This window comes from Dreissena polymorpha, chromosome 11 (genome assembly GCF_020536995.1).
Source record: "Dreissena polymorpha isolate Duluth1 chromosome 11, UMN_Dpol_1.0, whole genome shotgun sequence".
In the NCBI taxonomy this organism is placed as follows: domain Eukaryota; kingdom Metazoa; phylum Mollusca; class Bivalvia; order Myida; family Dreissenidae; genus Dreissena; species Dreissena polymorpha.
The window spans coordinates 7,149,667-7,171,444 of NC_068365.1; the positions used below are offsets into that span (position 1 = coordinate 7,149,667).

The window sequence follows — 21,778 nt, forward strand, 5'->3', positions numbered from 1 at the left end:
AGGCCTAAGCGTTCTTGAGTTATCATCCGGAAACCATCTGGTGGATGGACGGACATACGGACGGACCGATATGTGCAAAACAATATACCCCCTCTTCTTTGAAGGGGGGCATAATAAACAAGAGATGTGTTTGTCAGAAACACAATGCCCCTATTGTGCCACTTTGAAGCCATATATTTGACCTTTGAACTTGAAGGATGACCTTCACCTTTCACCACTCAAAATGTGCAGTTCAGAGATACACATGCATGCCAAATATCAAGTTGCTATCTTAAAGGGATCTTTTCACGCTTTGGTAAATTGACAAAATTGAAAAAAGATGTTTCAGATTCGCAAATTTTCGTGTTAGTTATGATATTTGTGAGGAAACAGTAATACTGAACATTTACCATGCTTTATTATAGCCATTATATGCATCTTTTGACGATTATAAAACCTAAAAATTATAAAGCGTTGCAACGCGAAACGATTGAATAATTTGGAGAGTTCTGTTTTTGTCGTTAAATTTTGTATAACTACGAAGATTGCTTATATAAGGTATAAAATACGTGACGTATGTGTACTCGGCGGAATAGCTCAGTAGGTTAAAGCGTTTTTACTTCAGGACTCTGGCAGGACTCCAGGGGTTACTGGTTCGAAACCTGCTCCGGGCAATGTTCTTTTCCTTTTTTTAATTTTATTTTTGATTTTTTACTGGAGCTTTTACGATCCAATGTTTACATTTATCAATATAAAGCATTTAATGAATAAGTTAAAAAATGCCAAAATCTGTGAAAAGGCCCCTTTAAATAATGCAAAAGTTATTGCAAAACTTTAACCAAGGTGAAAGTTTTGGGACACACACAATGAATGAATGAATGACAGACAGGCCAAAAACAATCTTTCGATCCAGGGGCATAAAAACATTGTCATGGCATTAAAAATTAAACTTCAAATAGAATCCATAACGATTTGACTCAAGCCTAAGCAAGTTATTCTTAAACCAGACTTAAGAATTTCAAGAAGTCTGGGCATGATGCAATGCACCTCATAACCCGTGTTTTGCATAGTGACAGAGTTGTTCCGCTTTACCTCATAACTTGTGTTTTGTTTAATGACAGAGTTATTCCCCTTTACCTTATAACCCGTGTCTTGTATGGTTACAGAGTAATTCCCCTTTACCTCATAACTTGCGTTTTGTATAGTGACAGAGTTATTCCCATTTACCTCATAACTCGTGTTTTGTATAGTGACAGAGTTTTTCCCCTTAACCACATAACTAGTGTTTTGTATAGTGACATAGTTATTCCCTCTTACCTCATAACTTGTGTTTTGTATAGTGACAGAGTTATTCCCCTTTACCTCATCACTAGTCTTTTGTATGGTTACAGAATTATTCCCCTCTTCCTCATAACTTGTGTTTTGTATAGTGACAGAGTTATTCCCCGTGACCAAGATTTAGATGATACTTTATTTGTTCTAAACTTTCAAACCCTTACCCTATCCAAAAGGCGGAAACATGTACCAACTCAAGCTCTTCAGTTAAACATGCTTTCCGTTAGCAGCTCAAAAGTTTAATACAAGTCTGTATATGAGATATATGCCTCCCTCTAGTAAAATGGGGCTGAACGCTTGTTCGTAAAGCGTCGTCCCAGATTAGCCTGGTCAGTCCACACAGGCTTATAAGTGATGGAAATTGTCAGATTAATGGTATATTTCATTTAAAGGAAGTCTCTTCTTACGGAAATCAAGTTAAGAAAGGAAGCGTCATCCCTGAATAGCCTGCACAGCATGCACAGGCTGATCTTGGAAGACATTTCATGCACAAACATTAAGCCCCATTTTTCCCAGAGCAAGGGTCATATCAATCACAAGTTGTCATGGGAAACAAAGAAAATCAGCAAGCAAACACCATTCTGAAACACCAGAAACATTTATTATATGTATTTTATCTACAAAATGGATAAAAGATCCTTTATTTTCATCATTGACTTCCAACAATCAAACCTCAACTCTTCTAAATACATGTTGTTCCTTTCTCCACTTATTTTTAACTTTAAATGTTACCCGAGAGCAAAACAAGCCTCAAACATCAGTATCCTAATATGACAACTGTGAGTGCAGCTATTATCCCAGATCATGCGGCCTTGCCAGCATTATTTCGCCTCCACTCTTCGATAGCCAGCATCCTCTTCCGTTCCTTGTCCTCATCTTCTGCCATCATACCTTCAAACAAGACGAAGGCCTCCGGGTACTGTGGGGGAGTGACATAGCCCTTGCGGTTGAAGTATTTTAACCCGTCTATGTCAATGCTACTTCGGGCCAAAGCAAAGAAGACGCCCCAAAGTGTGCCCGCAACTACGAGCATCTGAGGACTGCGACCTGGAATAAAGACAGGAAGGGAAAACTAGGCTTAATGCGCCAGTCTGCATAGGCTAATCTGGTACGACACTTTTTACTTTAATTGAATTTTTTACTTAAAGAAAGTCTCTTTTTATTAAAAAAAATCAATTTTAAGCGAAAAGTGTCCTCCCTGATATTAAAGCATGTGCGAACTGTACAAAATGGTTTGAAACTACAATAAGGATATTTGTGTTTTTCACTTTTTGCTAATAGTTTTGAAATTGAGAGCCTATGTTTTCAATATTATATTGACAAAGGTTCAACCCATAGAGCTGCGTAGGGCAGTTAACTTAATCTCTCTTTTAATTTACAAAAAACACACTTTTTTAGACTTTCTATTAGGATATGTATGCATATGTTTGTGAGATAACACACGTTTATTGAATGTTGTAAGCATCAGCAATTAGTTTGCAACAAGCATAAAACCAGAACAGCCTGTGAGTAACTCGCAGTCTATTCAGGTTTGAGCAAGTTTGCTGCTCATCAGTATCTAAGTGTTGGAAATGAAGTTTTTAAAACTTGATTTTACAGAGAGGATAATCATGTGATTGTTAAGATGGCGAAGTCCATGTCGAGACAGGTATTTTTCGATGTTTTATAACCTTTCTTGACTATCACATGATTACCCTCTCTGATCTACATGTAGTAAGAAAAGTCTTTAATTAAATGTTCAAAGGGAAAACAAAAGCATTAAAGTGGGTATCTGAGTGGTAATCTATCTCTCCGCAAAGGGTAATCTGAGACGATACTTTAAGCACATGCATTCGACCCCCTTTTCACAGAGCTAGACTCCATTTTAACAAAAAAACACAGAACTGTTGACACTCACGAAGTACTGCAAAAGGAGCTGCCATGCCGTAACCAGCAAAGAAGTTGTTGAGATAGTCCTGCTTGCCTCGGAACCGCGCGATGTTCTCTGTACACAGGTAATACCAACCACCGAGGGCCGCTGAAATACAGAGCTCCATGTAAGCATTCATATACAGTCCATACTGGTGCTTATTTTTTCAATTGTCCACTTGTCCAGTCAGACTAGTGACAAACAAATTAATTTGTCCAATGACCCAGTCATACTAGTTCCAAAAATGTTCACTTGTTCACTAACCCGGCCAAACAAGTGCCAAAAACTTCCACATTTCCGCACAAAAAAGTTAGTTGATCCTTAACAGTACTGTTATTATCAAGTGGTAGTCCAGACCTATAATTCAAGTGGTAGTCCAGACCTATAATTCAAGTGGTAGTCTAGACCTATAATCCAAGTGGTAGTCCAGACCTATAATGCAAGTGGTAGTCCAGACCTATAATTCAAGTGGTAGTCCAGACCTATAATTTAAGTGGTAGTCTAGACCTTTAATTCAAGTCGTAGTCCAGACCTATAATTCAAGTGGTAGTCTAGACCTATAATCCAAGTGGTAGTCCAGACCTATAATTCAAGTGGTGGTCCAGACCTATAATTCAAGTGGTAGTCCCGACCTATAATTTAAGTGGTAGTCTAGACCTATAATTCAAGTGGTAGTCAAGACCTATAATTCAAGTGGTAGTCCAGACCTATAATTCAAGTGGTAGTCCAGACCTATGATTCAAGTGGTGGTCTAGACCTATAATTCAAGTGGTAGTCAAGACCTTTGATACAAGTGGTAGTCCAGACCTATAATTCAAGTGGCAGTCAAGACCTATGATTGAAGTGGTAGGCGAGACCTATAAGTCAAGTGTTAGTCCAGACCTATAATTCAAGTGGTAGTCCAGACTTATAATTCAAGTGGTAGTCTAGACCTATGATTCAAGTAATAATCTAGACCTATGATTCAAGTGGTAGTCCAGACCTATATGATTAAAATGTCAGTCCAGACCTACAATTCAAGTGGTTGTCCAGACCTATAAATCAAGTGACAATCTAGACCTATTACTCAAGTGGTCTTGTTTGATCTTTTCAACAGGAGGTTTAATAATGCTGCATTTTGGGAAAACTTTGCAGTCTGCACAGGCTAATGAGAGATGACACTTTCCATTTAAAATAGATTTTTGTTAATAGAGACTTTTTATAAACAAATTATTTCATAAACACAGAAAGTTTTGTTCCTGATTTGTCCACACAGGTTTATCTGGGACATTTAAACCCTGTGCATGCTGGGAAATTTGTCGTCTGCTAAAATGTCGTCTGCTGAATTTCTAAAATTAGCATTTTCTTTGATTTTTTTTCAAAGAATACTATCAGAATAGCAAACGGTTTGGATCCAGATGAGACGCCACGTTCTGTGGCGTCTCATCTGGATCCAAACTGTTTGCAAAGGCCTTTAAAAATCGGTTCCCGCACTGAAAGAGTTAACCCTTTTCTACTCAGAAGGAAAGTGAAAATGGCAAACAGCATAAAACCAGAATAGCCTGCGCACAACTAACAGTCTGTTCAAGTTTTATGCTGTTTGCTGCTCATCAGTTTCTTAGGGTTGGAAATGAAGCCTTTAAAACTTGAATCTAGTAAGAAAGTTCTTTAATTAAATGTTACATTCTGAGGGACTACAAATGTGTCAAAATATGTACCTAAGTGGCAAAGGGTTAAGCACATTCCATAAGCCTTGTTTTTCCACATAATGGCTTAAATACTTTGCAAGTATATTTAAATACCAACAAAGTTATTAGATTCTTTGTTATATTACATTCCAAATGATTTTTGGTGAAACTTTAGCCTTTCAATAGAGATCGTTTATAATCCATGAAACTTGCTTTGAAAAATGTCAGTAGCATTCTATTTATCCAAGGGTGTAAACACGTGACAAACAAGATGGCAACTTCCATGCCAAGACAGGTATTTTTCGCCGTTTTATACCCTTTATTACCTTTAATAATTGTTTTAATACTGCTCACTTTTCAGCCAAATCAGCAATAAAGTGATTAGCATTTATTTTATATTAATATTAGCTCTTAATCTTGCTGCAAATTTTCTTAGCGGGAGCTGTAATTTTGTGACCAGCTAAACAATGTCGCAGGGAGTGAAGTCAAGATATAGAGCAAATATTATTATGATATAAACGCTAACTACTTTCTTGCCAATATGGCTGGAAAGTGAGTGGCATTTTAAGCATGGACAATGAAATCTTGTTTGTCATTTGATTACCCCCTCTGCTTATGCTTTATAGACATTTTAACATAAAATGCAAGGCCTGACATTTTGGAATGTAGCACCTCCAGAAGCTAGTTCTGATCATTTAAAGGATCATTCATATAGAACTAATGTAGCAAGAACAGTATATTTCTTCCATTATATCTCTTTTCATGTTTCATTGACAAAAAAATCAGGGATATTAAATTCTTTTGTTCGGTTTGCATTATAAAAGTAAAACAAGGGCTGTTTGTAAAACATGCATGCCCCCCATATGGGCTGTCCGTTGTAGTGGCAGCCATTGTGTGAATACTATTTTTGTCACTGTGACCTTGACCTTTGACCTAGTGACCTAAAAATCAATAGGGGTCAACTGCGAGTCACGATCAATGTACCTATTAAGTGTCATGATCCTAGGCAAAAGTGTTCTTGAGTTATCAATCCAAAAATTATTTTACTATTTTGGGTCACCGTGACCTTGACCTTTGACCTTGTGACCTCAAAATCAATAGGGGTCATCTGCGAGTCATGATCAATCTACCTATGAAATTTCATGATCCTAGGTGTATGCGTTCTTGAGTTATCATTCGAAAACCATTTTACTATTTCGGGTCACCGTGACCTTGACCTTTGACCTAGTGACCTCAAAATCAATAGGGGTCATCTGCGAGTCATTATCAATCTACCCATGAAGTTTCATGATCCTAGGCGTATGCGTTCTTGAGTTATCTTCCGGAAACCATTTTACTATTTCAGGTCACCGTGACCTTGACCTTAGACCTAGTGACCTCAAAATCAATAGGGGTCATCTGCGAGTCATGATCAATCTACCCATGAAGTTTCAGGATCCTAGGCGTATGCATTCTTAAGTTATCATCCGGAAACCATTTTACTATTTCCGGTCACCGTGACCTTGACCTTAGACCTAGTGACCTCAAAATCAATAGGGGTCATCTGCGAGTCATGATCAATCTACCCATGAAGTTTCAGGATCCTAGGCGTATGCATTCTTAAGTTATCATCCGGAAACCATTTTACTATTTCGGGTCACCGTGACCTTGACCTTTGACCTAGTGACCTCAAAATCAATAGGGGTCATCTGCAAGTCATGATCAATGTACCTATGAAGTTTCATGATCCTAGCCCCAAGCGTTCTTGAGATATCATCCGGAAACCACCTGGTGGACGGACCGACCGACAGACCTACCGACCGACCAACATGTGCAAAGCAATATACCCCCTCTTCTTCGAAGGGGGGCATAATAAAACAATTAAAGAATTTCTGACTTATTTGTTTTGTCAAAACAGTTATAGCTACGGTAAAGTTACTTTTCATTAAAACTAGTTCAGACATTTATTTTTAAATGATTCACACTTTAATGCTGTGCAACTACTGACTCAGACTGCAAAATTTGACTTTCGACTAAAGTCCACATTACAGGGGTTCGATTTAACTCCGGCTGTTGTCCACATGCCATAGACCTTTCCCTACTCATTTTGGAAAAAAACGCTAATTATGGATTTGGATTTTATGTGTGCCATAAGTAAATTGATTTGGGAAAAAACAATTCAATATTACTCTTATTATAAATCAAATTTTAAGAACAAAATCAAATAAGAACAAAATCAAACTAAAATAGTTATATATTTTGTTAGATGTAAATAATAACAAGATATGTGTTTTTCAGAAACACAATGCCCCTATTGCGCTGCTTTGAAGCAATATATTTGACCTTTGACCTTGAAGGATGACCTTGACCTTTCACCACTCAAAATGTGCAGCTCCATGAGATACACATGTATGCCAAATATCAAGTTGCTATCTTCAATAATGCAAAAGTTATTGAAAAACTTTAACCAAGGTTAAAATTTTGGGACACACACAATGAATGACAGACAGGTCAAAAACAAAATCTTTTGATCCAGGGGCATAAAAGTATATATTTATCTTAAAATACTTCTGTTTTTGTTTGAAATATGGATTTTTTTACAATTTAGCTTTGGTAATGGTATAATTAATGTACCCATATATACACCAACTCACCTCCAGCTATAATCCACCTAACAGGTTTAATGTACCCATATATACATCAACTCACCTCCAGCTATAATCCACCCAACAGGTTTAATGTACCCATATATACATCAACTCACCTCCAGCTATAATCCACCCAACAGGTTTAATGTACCCATATATACATCAACTCACCTCCAGCTATAATCCACCCAACAGGTTTAATGTACCCATATATACACCAACTCACCTCCAGCTATAATCCACCCAACAGGTTAAATGTACCCATATATACACCAACTCACCTCCAGCTATAATCCACCCAACAGGTTTAGCAAACGTGGCAATCTTCCTCTTCTGAACAACTTCCTTCACTGTTTCTTTGCCATAGACAAACTCTCTGTACACGCCATAGACGAACCCTGAAAACAAAACAACAACAGATAGTGAGTTTTTTTCACCAATTTGGGAATGGGGCTCGGTCACTTTGGATTGAGAAAAATAGCATAGTTTTTACAAAAATTGGGAAATTCATGTTATATTTTTTGGGCCACGACTTTTTTTTTATTGGTTTACAAAAATTATTTTGAAAATGGTCCATCGGGCGGTCGAAAAAAAAAAAAAAAAAAACATCGGAAAAAAAAGTTAATACTAATAACATCAGAGCAAAGACAACATATCTTTTATAACCTTAACACAGAGACAAAAAATCAAATTATGCAATGAAACACATCTATATCTTCAAATGAAATGAGTCCTAAAAGCACCTTTTGTAACATCAGGCAATTTTAAACACTCCATTACATGACATGCGTTCTTCTCCCATTAAAACGAAAAACTGCGCCTCATTTCCATAATTCGATGCGCTTCATTACGCAATGCAATGCCCGTTGCATAAATCTTATATAAGATAAACTACTCATACACAAATTACCCGGTATGTGTTTGCTCTTACTCGACTTATGAGATCGTACATGAAAAAAAATCGAGGTAGATCGATCCATGCGTCGTCGCGGTAATGTTTGTCAAAGTTATTGTTGTCATGAAAACTCGTTGATTTACAACGCAAAACGTCTTATTTGAACTGATGCGAATTAATTTAATCATATTTGTCAACTTCGCTTTTGCTTTATTTTGATAATTTAATCCAAAGTTTAATGTTAGCAAGTGTTTTTTTACCGGAATTGTAAACAAGGAGTCAGTTAAAGTCTTCCGAAAATGTGCAGTCTGTGTGAATTGACAGTTTGACGTCATCAAAGGAAAGCCGCTTTCTGTCGGAAGCAATAAAGCGACAAATTTCGCGCCGAAAAAATTGGCTTCCTTTGTCTAGCAATCAACATGCCGAACCAATCGTGTGTTTGTTTCTCAATTGCAATCCTCCAATTTAATAAAAGCACGTGCATAGCTCCGCCTTCGAATCTTTTGCCGAGAACGGAGGCGGAGTTTAATGGTTAATTGAGCTAGTGTTTTACGCAAGTTGAGTTCCGATTTGCCGAAATTACTCGGCCCTAAGCATTGAAACGACAAATACATTTATCAATGATTTTCCGAGATATACCGATTTGTTCCGATTTCCAAACTTTCTGTACAGTTCCTATAAACTATGGCGGACGTGTTTACAAAATTCCTAAACACATATATCGTAAATAATGGCAGTGTTTTATTGGATTATTTATACTAATTATCAAATACTTTTTTATCTACTATAATATCGGGTTTGTTTAATATAAGTAACATGTTAAACAATATAGTTGCGTCACAGACTCGGAAATAAATTTTGATGGGGTCGACATTTTACTGACGCTGATTTTCTTATTGTCTGTAATTTTTACCCGAAATAAATTTTGAGAAGTGCCCATAAAAGGACTGGTACATAATGTGTCACATTGAAAAATATCCCGATCTCTGCAATATATGTGAGCCAATCGTTGATTGTACTTACTTGATTTTATTCGCAACCGTACTCAAACCGGATCGTTTTTTTCTCGTTTCGCTCGTTTTGCAGTGCGGTCGGGAATAAAATATTTAAAAAAAAGACGATTTTCCGATTTTATTTTTTTCCCTTTTTCCAAAAATTAGGGTCGGCGGTTTTGTAAACCAAGAAATATAAAAGCCGTGGCCTTGCAACAATTTTTGTTTTAACTTTCAATTGGTAATTTTAAGGTTCCATTGGGGAAACATATATACCTTTTTTCATTGGGAGAGGGTCCTTATAAGGGCACCAAATTTGAACAAAAAAACACTGCCAGAGCCTGACATTCACTCGCCCTATATTAACAAATTTGGATGATGAAAAATCTCATAAACTAGAACTTTCTGTTCATAATCAAAATGAGCACAATTATGTGAATTAAAAAAAAAAAAATTATTTTAGTCATAGGAGGTTTTGAGTTTCAAGCAATTTTCGTCACTTATAGGCAGGGCAGTCTGACCAAAAAGTTATTCCTGCTTGTTAACACTAAACAAAATATGTGTTTGTCAGAAACACAATGCCCCCTACTGCGCCTCTGATTTTTTTCACCTTGACCTTGAAGGATGACCTTGACCTTTCACCACTCAAAATGTGCAGCTCCATGAGATACACATGCATGCCAAGTATCAAGTTGCTATCTTCAATATTGCAAAAGTTATGGGCAATGTTAAAGTTTTCAGACGGACCAACGGGGGGGACGGACTGACTGGCAGTTCAAATGCTATATGCCACCCTTTGCTGGGGGCATAAAAAACTCAAGAGTTATCTCAATTATGACTAACGCTCTACCAAGACTTTTCAGCCTTATTCATAGCAAACAACTCGATACTGAGCGCATCTCCGAGGATGAAAAAAGTGAATTGCACATGCTCAATTTATGGTGATATAATACCTTGTTTATGAAGTTCCATTATAATCTTTAGATTGGGAAAATTGCGGCATTTTAACTCAAATTGGGACATTAGTGTTGTTGTTGTTTTTCAAACAAACGCTTAAAAATTGAGAATTTAAATTAATGTTTTCAATATTATATTTACTGAGGTTAAAGTTATAGAGTTGGATGGCAGATTTTTTTTTTAAACCTTCCATTGGGAATTGTTTGGTCCCAATTGGGATAAAATATACCGGTATATACATATTTCCATGGGAAAACGGCTCCGATTTTGAACGAAAAAACACTGATTTATGTCTGAAAGGTTAGAGTAATGGGTTTCGGTCAGTAATAACAAAGAGCGATCAGTTTTGTAATTGATTGACACCATAACAATACTGTGCTTGTTTTAAACGATATTGAGGTTTAAGGTCAAAATGTTTGAATACAAAAGAAATGAAATTGTTTTCAGGGTTGCCACCAACCTGATTAAATAAAATTTCCTAACTTTTCACTGACTTTTCCCTGACCAAATCTTGGTTTTTACTAATTTAATTTTGGGAAATATTCGGCCTCCTCCTCCCCATACAGCCGACCAAATCGACCCATTTTATGTTTATGTTATAGAAGAGAAAATCAATTTGTGATCTGTGATATATGGTAGGTTAATACATGAAAATCATGCAATTAGGAGCAGAAGCAGGTCTTCTTGATAACATAACTGAAATAAATAAGCAAAGTTAGTTTTGCTTTTTCATGCTGTCATCTCTTATGATCCTGCGAAGCATAAAATATAGAATTAATCAGCTCTGGCGGCAAGGGATGCAAAGCCTTTCAGCCTTCAAGGATACACAAAATAAATAAAAAATAAAACAAGAGCTGTCAGAGGACAGCTCGCTTGACTATTCGAGTGCTTGACAGTATAACGTTAGCCATCAAGGGGAAATTGTTCATATTCAATAATTTATTAGACGATCTTTCAAAAATAAAAAAAGGAAAAAAAATATTTTTTTGCGGGGGGGGGGGAGGTAGGGGGGAGGGGTTTGAGGGGGGTATAATGTGGGGTGTGGTAATTTATTAGATGATGTTTAAAAAAAATGGGGGGGGGGGTAGGGTGGGGGGGTGAGAGGGGGGTATAATGTGGGGTGTGGTAATTTATTAGATGATGTTTAAAATACATATATTATTAATTTTTTTTTGGGGGGGGGGAGGTTGGGGGGGATTCTTGGTAGGGGCGTGGGGTATTGTTTGGGTGGAATAAGAAGTTATGGCAATTTAAGGAAAATGTTCAATTATCCAAGTGAAAAAGGGGCCATAATTATGTCAAAATGCTTGATACAGTGGTCTGCTCTTGTTTATAGGTTGGGGTCATCTTGGTAAACAAGTATGCAACATATAAAAGCAATATGTCAAAGGATATAGGAACTATTTGGGGCAGTACGCAAACTTTAACATAGATTTATCAATAATATTCATATTCTACGTATAAAAGGGGCGATAATTATGACAAAATGCTTGATAGAGTTGTCTGCTCTTGTTAATAGGTTGGGGGGGTGATGTTGGTAAACAAGTATGCAAAATATGAAATCAATACGCCAAGGGACAATGAAAATAAATGGGGTAGTACGAAAACTTTAACATTTGCTGCATATTCTAAGTGGAAAAGGGGCCATAATTATAAAAAAATGCTTGATAGAGTTGTCTGCTCTTGTTTATAGGTTGGGGTCATGTTGGTAAACAAGTATGCAAAATATGAAAGCAATATGTCAAGGGACAATGAAAATAATTGGGGTAGTACGAAAATTAAACATTTGCACACTAGCGCAGACGCAGACGCCGGGGTGAGTAGGATAGCCTCACTATATATATTTCATATATAATAGTTGAGCTAAAAATGATTTATTAAATCAAATAAATGTCAACAGTTCTCCAGCCTTGAATTGAAGAGGGCACAGTATTATTTTGTCAAAAGAGCAATTTATTGCATGTGGTGGCATTTTACATTATTAACAGTTTTAATACAAGACATGGTATTTATTTCTTACTACATGTTTCTTCTTTAAAACATATCCTCGTATTACTCAGAAAAGAAATCATCTTCTCATACAAACAACATGATCACATCCTTGCAAAAGTAAATCCAGCCAAATATCTTGGTACATGTATTACACTCCAAAGTAACCTAAAATAAATCAACTGGAAACACTACAAAGACGTGCAACCAGATTCATAACAAACAGAATGATATGACAACACAAGCTCAGAAACTTATGTGATAGACACTCTTGATTGGCCCACAGTTGAAACACACAGAACAAATTCCATCTCATCATGCTACTTAAATTATCCACCATGTCCTTGCCTCCTCCTGATAATCTTCTTGTTCCTGCCCACCACCGTTCCAGACTCAGCAAGAAACTTACAAACCTCATAAGACTATTATAAATTTTAATTTTACCCCAACCTCCATGCAGAGTTGTTGTTCCTTGATCTTACATATAATCTTGCTCGATTGGTCATTGTCGGCTCGGGTACTACTCACATGTACCCCGGGTACACTTTAGTATACTAACATGTACTCCGGGTATGGTAAATACACTAAAACGTACCCGGGAATTTTAACGCTAAATCAGTTGTTGTCGGCTTTAAAATTAATGTTTATATTTATGTCAATTTCTATTTAATTGCCTCTATATGATCGAAACTCATATTCAACTAGAAATGGCGCGGCAGAGGCCGACGCCTATCCCCACGCCGAATGTTTGGCCTAGGTGTGCCCCAGGGTTGGTAATGGGGCCATGCATAGCTGAGATTGACCGTATTGTCATAAGAGAGGTTCAGTATCAATTTGAAGTGAATCGGTGTAGAAATGAAGAAATTATAGTAAAAGGCAATTTTGGGTGGGTGTGGTCTATGTGGGCGGGGCGCCCCAGGGTTGGTAATGGGGCCATGCATAGTTGAGATTGACTGTATTGTCATAAGAGAAGTTCAATATCAATTTGAAGTGAATCGGTGTAGAAATGAAGAAATTATAGTAAAGGCAATTTTTGGTGGGTGTGGTCTATGTGGGCGGGGCCCCAGGGTTGGTTATGGGGCCATGCATAGTTGAGATTGACCCTAATGTCATAAGAGAAGTTCAGTATCAATTTGAAGTGAATCCATGTAGAAATGAAAAAATTATAGTAAATGGAATTTTTTGCTGGGTGTGGCCTATGTGGGCGGGCGCCCTAGGGTTGGGATTGGGGCCATGCATAGTTGAGATTGACCCTAATGTCATAACAAAAGTTCAGTATCAATTTGAAGTGAATCCGTGTAGAAATGAAAAAATTATAGTAAATGGAAATTTTTGGTGGGTGTGGCCTATGTGGGCGGGGCGCCCCAGGGTTGGGAATGGGGCCATGCATGGTTGAGATTGACCGTATTGTCATAAGAGAGGTCCAGTATCAATTTGAAGTGAATCGGTGTAGAAATAAAGAAGTAAATGTAAAATAACCTAAAAAAATTTCTGATAATTTCTGACGCGGCCCCACCCCAACTGCTATAACTTTTGACCCAGGGGTCAGATCAAAATTCCAAATAGTGCAGGGTCGCACATATGCTCATAGCTACCATGTGTGTAAGTTTCAAGGTTCTAGTGCTTTTAGTGTAGGAGATAGTGGCCAGGACGGACGGACGGACGGACAGACGGACGGACGGACGGCGGAGATAACCACAATATCCCCACCTTTTTTTCAAAAAGCGTGGGGATAAAAAGCATGTTGATGAAGTTTTTTTTTTTAATGGAAGTTTGTTTCGTAATGGCAGTTATAGGTAGCTCGTTTTACAACATTGGATTTTTCGCGGGAATTAAACTCGGGTACAGTCTCATATTGGCCGGGTACGTTTTAGTATATTTACCGTACCCAGGGTACATGTAAGTATACTTAAATGTACCCGGTGTACATGTAAGTAGTACCTGAGCCAACAACGACCAATCGAGCTATAATCTTTGCCATCACAAGAAAAATCCTTTCAGATCTTGAAAGATTTTATCTTTTTGTTTGCAAATTATATTATGAAAAGTAGTATTTTTTTCTTTTATATTTTAAAAATAGTGTTCAAGTTTAGGTTCATAAAAAAATAAATTAAAATTTACCTACATGAAAAAAAACAAAAAAACAGGAAAATTATTGTACCATGTGGCCAACCATCATATGGTTGGTTATAACGGCAGGGATTTGATCGTGCTATGCTGGTTCTAGTCAAATCTCTGCCCAGAGGTTGATTTTACCCAAAAAAAGTTATCCAATGGAATTCGCTACCACCCAATGAACAAAGACAGCCGCAGTAGAAGTTTTCAGGGGTCGGCCTAGGGTAAAGTTTAAGGGAGAAGTGACTTCTCTCTTGACTGGCATTTAGGGAGAAGTCAGGAGAAATAAGGAGAAGTCATGTTTTTTTTGTTTTATCTTGTATATCTTGTAATAAGTTGCATTATTTTTTACCCTTTTAAATTGCTGAGTACAAGATGTGCATTATGAATCCTGCTGATTAAATTCTCTTTATTTTTTATTAAATCAACAATCAAGTATAAAGAAAACAACACAATAAACAACCCTTTACAGTATTCAAGTGTGCATGAAAGTGCTTGATATAAATTATATTTACATACATCTACCCCACAATTAATAATTTTTTATTTTTTTTTGCAGGGGGGAGGTATATTGTGGTATTAATTCATTTAATATTTAATATTAATGTTGTCTTCTAAATAAAACATTATCATTACCCTATGCTCAAATTCAAGTAGAAACAACAATAAAACCATTAACAAACACAAGTCTTTGACAATCACAACAGTGTTTCCAAATGACGTCAATTAAACCAATCCCTAACAAGAGTGCCAAACTGTCACAAGATACGCCCGTTTTAAGACTTTGGACAACTTGATAACTTTACCATGACCCATATTTGAACTTGACCTACATATCATCTAGACACAACTTCTGACCAAAGTTGGTGAAGATCTGATGAAAACTACTTCAATTAGAGAGCAGACACCATGCTAAATGCTTGAAATGCACTACGGGACCTCGTGACCTAGTTTTTAACCTGGCAAGACCCATATTTGAACTTGACCTACATGTAGATATTGTCTAGACACAACTTCTGACCAAAGTTGGTGAAGATCGGATGAAAACTACTTCAATTAGAGAGCACTTGCTAAATGCTTGAAATGGTTTAAGTGACCCTGTGACCTAGTTTTTGACCTGGAATGACCCATATTCCAACTTGACCTAAATACTGTCTAGATACAACTTCTGACCAAGTTTGGTGAAGATTGGATGAAAACTACTTCAATTAGAGAGTGGACACCATGCTAAATGCTTGAAATGCACTAAGTGACCCTGTGACCTAGTTTTTGACCCAGCATGACCCATATTCGAACTTGACCTAGATATTGTCTAGATACAACTTCTGACCAAGTTTGGTGAAGATCGGATGAATACAATTTGAATTAGAGTCCGGACAAAGTGGCGCCGTTGAAAATGCACTAATTGAGCCTATGACCTAGTTTTTGACCCGGCATGACCCATATTCGAACTTGGCCTATATATCAACTAGATGCAACTGCTGACCAAGTTTGGTTGGATGAAAACTACTTCAATTAGAGAGTGGACACCATGCTAAATGCTTGAAATGCACTAAGTGACCCTGTGACCTAGTTTTTGACCCAGCATGACCCATATTCGAACTTGACCTAGATATTGTCTAGATACAACTTCTGACCAAGTTTGGTGAAGATCGGATGAATACAATTTGAATTAGAGTCCGGACAAAGTGGTGCCGTTGAAAATGCACTAATTGACCCTATGACCTAGTTTTTGACCCGGCATGACCCATATTCGAACTTGGCCTATATATCAACTAGATGCAACTGCTGACCAAGTTTGGTGAAGATCGGATGAATACAATTTGAAATAGAGTCCGGACAAAGTGGCCCCTTTGAAAATGCACTTATTGACCCTATGACCTAGTTTTTGACCCGGCATGACCCATATTCGAACTTGGCCTAGATATCAACTAGATGCAACTGCTGACCAAGTTTGGTGAAGATCGGATGAATACAATTTGAATTAGAGTCCGGACAAAGTGATGCCTTCCGCCCGCCGCCCGCCGCCCGCCCGCCCGCCGCCAAGGGGTTTCACATAATACGTCCCGTATTTATACGGGCGTATAAAAACTGCAAGCTGTCAATGCTGTCGGTAGAATGTAGACATCAAAGGTCTTTGATGTTGGGGCCAATTTCTAGGAGTTAAAACTGTAAACTTGTAACACCTCAGCAGGTGGCAATTATGGCCAAAAGGCATTGATCAATACTGCGTTACCAGCAGCATGCAGTACTGTCAGATACAGCATTAATACATTAGCTCCATAGAGGATGCAATGTGTGAAAACTATCCGAGATTTGACTGCATTTGTCCTTATTTTTATCGGGTGTGAGGAAATAAATTGTGTTTGCTGGAATTTAAATGTGATGTTGCTTTTAATACAGGTATTGTTTGTTTATGGATTTACTTGAAAAACAGGGTGAAATGAATTTCACTTTTCTCTTAAATAAAGGCGATATAAGCCGACGTTCGGCGAAAATTTCGCCCAAGTCGCTCTCTTGGCTGACCCCTGGTTTTCAAAACCCTTACTAATGTGGCTGTAAATGTCTCCTTATCCACATGTAGACATTTACAATGTAAATAATTATAAATTAACAACCAACTTAGTTGAAATAGTTCAACTATCAGCTTTATAACACACAGGGTCGCTGAGAGTTGGAATGCGCCCTCTATTTTCCAAAGGTGCAAAATTTGATTCCAATTTAAGGGCTAAGGGACACTGAAACTGCAAAAACGTATCAATGTTTACCTGTCTAACCCACAAACTCATGCAAATGGTACCATTAAATCACACAATAATTGCTTTTTATTTACTTTGTTTTTCTGCAGTACTCTCTATCCACCATAATAAAAAACTGTCGCAATTGTTGCAGACTTAGCGTCGCTATCTGTTATGTCACAGAACACCAATCTTTTGCATGCACATTATGGTTTGTGCTGTAGCCTTAGTTGATAACGATGACGAACATTGTACACCGTTTTTATTTTCAAGATAAAAATGTCAAAAGAATAGTGTTGAAACATTGTTGTGTTTTTTTAGGGTGCATGCAAAGGCAAACATCCGTAGGTTGTGCTTATGAAGTTTATTCATTGCTTTCCTTAATTTGTCACATCTGTTTAGGGATGCACACTGATCAGTTGTGGAAAACTGTGATGGTGTTTATGATAATAAAGACACCAAGAGCCATCACAGCAAAAATTATTAATAGATTAGCTCTAGGAGTCCGTTCATATGGACTCACACCCAACTGAGCATCTGTATATAATCTTCATACCTTAACCAAAAGGCGCAGACACAAAATCTCTATTTAGAAGAAGTGCTGTATCGGGAGAAGAACATTTTTTTCTTCTTTAATACAACTGTGGAAATTAAGATCAATTTATTGAAACTACGAATACAATTTGCTGTACAATATAGTCAAATAAAAAAAGGCTACGGGTCAAATCGAGACCAAGGGGCGATAGGGTGTTGCACCCGTCGATTAAGGTATAGCTGGAGAACTGTTAAATAACTTTGAAATTGTGCTAATGAATTGGCTAGTATGTGACCTTCAGTTTCACCATACCGATTTTTGATCCGAACGCCATAGCTGAATATGCTCTCATTCGTGAAAGACGATCGATCGTCTGCTCAGGAATGGCGTGGACATTTACCATATGTTTGAAATAGAACAAGTTTCGTTTTGGGAATAATATCTGCTCTTCTATTTCTTGCAATGGTCTTTGAGAGCCCATTTTGGCGTCCGAACTCTCTTTGCCCGAAATCACGACAATTTTGTATTGATAACTTATTGTGTCATGAAAATTGCAAATCAAAAACACGTTTTTCAACTTCTGTCAACAATTGAGATTGATTAAATTGAAAAATGCCAAAAAGGTAAGCCTCATTGTATGATCGCTTATTGATCTAGATGCGCAATAACATATATTGATCATTGACACACCAACATATTTATAATGATTTGTGGAGGCAAATAACTTCATAAATTATGGACATTTCGGTCCCATGGCCAATGCAATTTCGTGCCACTGTGACTGATATTTGTGTTGAAAGCAGCGATTCAATAGGGCATGGTACCGGTACCAGCCCAAGTAAGAAAAATTATTGTGAAAAAAACTGAAATTGGGAAAATTCTCATTGTGAAGTCTTCAGATTGAGAAGTTAGTGTATTTATCTTGTTGCCAATACTTAAAAATTGATAACTAAGCAGTCTTCGAATTAGCCTATAAGCCCGTAGCCCGAGTCGATTGTTGGGACGGTCGGTCTATCATAAATGCATATTAAATAGCCCGACCGGTCGATTGAATATTTTAGCGTAAAATAATAAACAAAGTGAAAAAAATACATGAACACCGGTCAGCCACTTTGGTTAAAGACATAATCAATGGAAGTAGTCGGTACAAGTCGTTAGCCAATCAACACGTCTGAGTTCCACTCTTACGGAGACTCCGGAGATGGACTATTTTATTATTGATTTTTGATTGGTTAGTGGATAGAAAAACAACTGACGACAAATCTTCGCTACTTTCCGAAAATCGTACAAATCAGCAAACGTTGCAAATGAAAAAGTTTGAGTGATCGATTAGCAAAATAAAGCACTGCAATAGCATATATTTAAGCAATATGTTAACAAAATTATATATTTATTACGTATTTGCTAGGTAACTGGTTTTCATTTTGTCTTGAATCATACGATATGCACATTTGATTTCATGTGCAAAACACTTTCATATTCTCGGACTGTTATTTTCGGATACAGTTTTGTTTTTGTCGATTTAAATTTTTTTTTGACATTCTTTATGAAAATGTCTATAGAATGATGAATACACATGCGGTGATACGGATGGTATGATTTATAATATTTCGCATTGTTTTCACCAGAAATTGCAACTAGAAAGACTAAAAAAGTACAATAGGTTAGAGCTCAGGGCACTAACAAAACTGTATGAAAATTGTTTCATGATTTAGGACAAATGTCCTGAAAAAAATTGACCATTTAGCCATTTGAGGAAACCTGTCCTGAGGAAATTGGGGCCAATCTGAAAGACTGAGATATGGAGACAGGGCTTTCCTTTGACCCGAGCTCCCGGGTTTTGACGCTTGAAAATTACAGAAGACCCCTTTTTGACTCTTGAGAAAATTACGTCATGCGTCACATTTGACTTGGGGGAATATACCGACTTGCGTCAACGAGATCAAAAGTTGTTAAGACTAAGCGATAATTGGCTCGGGGCGGAGTATCTCATTTAGTACACGCTAATCGTTAACGCCCGTTTCCAATCATCGAAGCACAAGTCCACCCAGTAGGCGGAGTTTGGTTAATTAAGAAATCTAGTATTGACCAATTAAAACACTGCTGGTTCGATGACGCGTGTATTAACTTTCCATTATTTATCATAGCGTTTGTTATCAGCTGTTTGCGAAAAAGACGTGTATTAAACCCACCTAGTTGCAATAATCCAACTCCCAGCTATTGACCCTCTGAGCTGTACGTATGTACTCATAAAAGCTCAGAGCATTTAAGAAGAACTATAAACCCACCAAAACAGAATGGACTCATCCGCGTCAGTTTTAATAATATTCAATATAAAATAATAACATCCATATCCACATAACACCGTAAAGCATATTTTGAGATATTTCCAGAGTATGGCAGAATGTATTTCCAAAGCTGAATGCACCCATCACTGTTTCACTTCATGATTGCTCAGTTCAAAGACGCGCGAAAGTTATGCTGGCATATGTACTGTCTACAACGTCAAATTACACGCTTTGCATCAAAGTTGCTAAAAATAACTATAGAACCGATACAACTGGCCTTGTGGCAAAGTGACAATTTTTGCATGAGCTAATTGATTACAAAATACATGTAGGCGTAATAATTGACTGTTTAATAAGGCATAGAAAACGGCGTGTTTGTCGCACGTCTTCCGTGAAGATGGCACATGAAATAATTACAGGGCGTCGGAATTTTCGATGGGATTAAATACGGAGGCACCTTTATCGGCGAGTAGAAATAATTTCCTTTTATAGTTTACCGATTTATATAGGCTATTGTGTTTAGGTACCACCCGTATGTTGTTGTTGTTTTTTGTGATAGCCAGCGGAAATGGTTTTTTTTTCACATTTTGTATTTCATTCTTAATTTAATAGCCACGCGAAACGGTCAAACAAAGTTATTGGATAAAGTGTAATTGTGCAAAGTGTAATTGTGCTAGTGCATTCGGAAAATGTCGCAGAGAAACCTTTTCGAATTCGGAATCGGTAGTAACTCTGAAAGTGTGTGTAAGACGCCAACGACAAAGCGTACTTTAGATCTAAATGACAGTGCTCCTAACACCCCCAAACGTGCGAAAGAAGAACATATGACATATTACTCTGCTGTATACATGAAGTTAATGTTGTATTAGAATACATGTTTTGTATTTATTAATCATTGAAATATTGTGTTTAAATGCATAGTGTTGTAGTGACAGTAAAATGTAAGAAATAAATGTTAACATACATGTATCTTTTTATTTGTTGCTTTTTATATATTATATCTCAGTAATTTGCTTAAATTGCAAAAAATCATTGACTCTCCTGCGTTATTATTAGGACTCTCAGAAGTTTGATTTTGACTCTTGAAAATATGGTCCCAAGAGTCCTTGACTCTTGAGATTTGAGGTCTAAGGAAAGCCCTGGGAGATGTCCGGAGAGCATGCCTTTGCTATTGTTATCAAAAATAAATAAAACAGTCTGTTGAAAATGAGACAGGCAACTGTTTTTACTCATTAGAAGTTATTTCTGATTGGAAATGAATATTTTTGTTGCTTTGAGCCAAAAAAGTCATAAAATGTATGTTAACCTTTTCGGGCTATTGAAACTGTCTTCGGGCTATTAAAAATTCTATCTGATTAGCCCGAAGGGTTATTGGTAAAAAATATTTAGCGTGAAGACTGACTAAGTCAGTAAGTGCTGTCGAGTTGTCAATATTATATTGAATTAGGTTCAAGACATAGAGTAATTGCAATAATTCAACTCTCACCTTTTTAACCCAAAGGGGTGCTGTGAGTTACAGTGCGCTATCTTTTGTCCAAAGGTGCAAAATTTGATCAGCACTGGAAATGCTAAGGAACACTGACACTGCAAAAATAATCAACGTTTAACTGTCTAAAGCACAAAGTCATGCAAATGGTACCATTCAAGCAAGAATTTTTCTTTTTGTTTGCATTGTTATTTTTTCGTACGCTCTTTCCAACTTAACGGGAAACTGTCATAATGTTGCCCACTAAAAGTGTCGCTAACGGTTAG

General features: G+C 37.1%; 2 protein-coding genes across 2 annotated transcripts in view; one reads left to right on the top strand and one right to left on the bottom strand.

Moving 5' to 3' along the window:
* Window positions 1-1,893: 1,893 nt before the first annotated feature.
* On the bottom strand, window positions 1,894-18,219 carry LOC127850555 (uncharacterized). Its single transcript, XM_052383675.1, has 4 exons — window positions 18,051-18,219; window positions 7,799-7,915; window positions 3,212-3,331; window positions 1,894-2,361 (listed from the first exon to the last, which is right to left on the bottom strand). Exons 1-4 carry the CDS (start codon window positions 18,217-18,219, stop codon window positions 2,117-2,119), a joined length of 651 nt encoding a protein of 216 aa, XP_052239635.1. The 3' UTR covers window positions 1,894-2,116.
* A 12-nt stretch (window positions 18,220-18,231) lies between these two features.
* The window catches only part of LOC127850554 (something about silencing protein 10-like), a 31,216-nt gene continuing 27,669 nt past the window's right edge, over window positions 18,232-21,778 (top strand). The window contains exon 1 of the mRNA XM_052383674.1: window positions 18,232-18,361. Coding sequence (XP_052239634.1) covers window positions 18,351-18,361 — 11 coding nt within the window. The 5' untranslated portion in view covers window positions 18,232-18,350. The remainder of the gene's footprint in view (window positions 18,362-21,778) is intronic.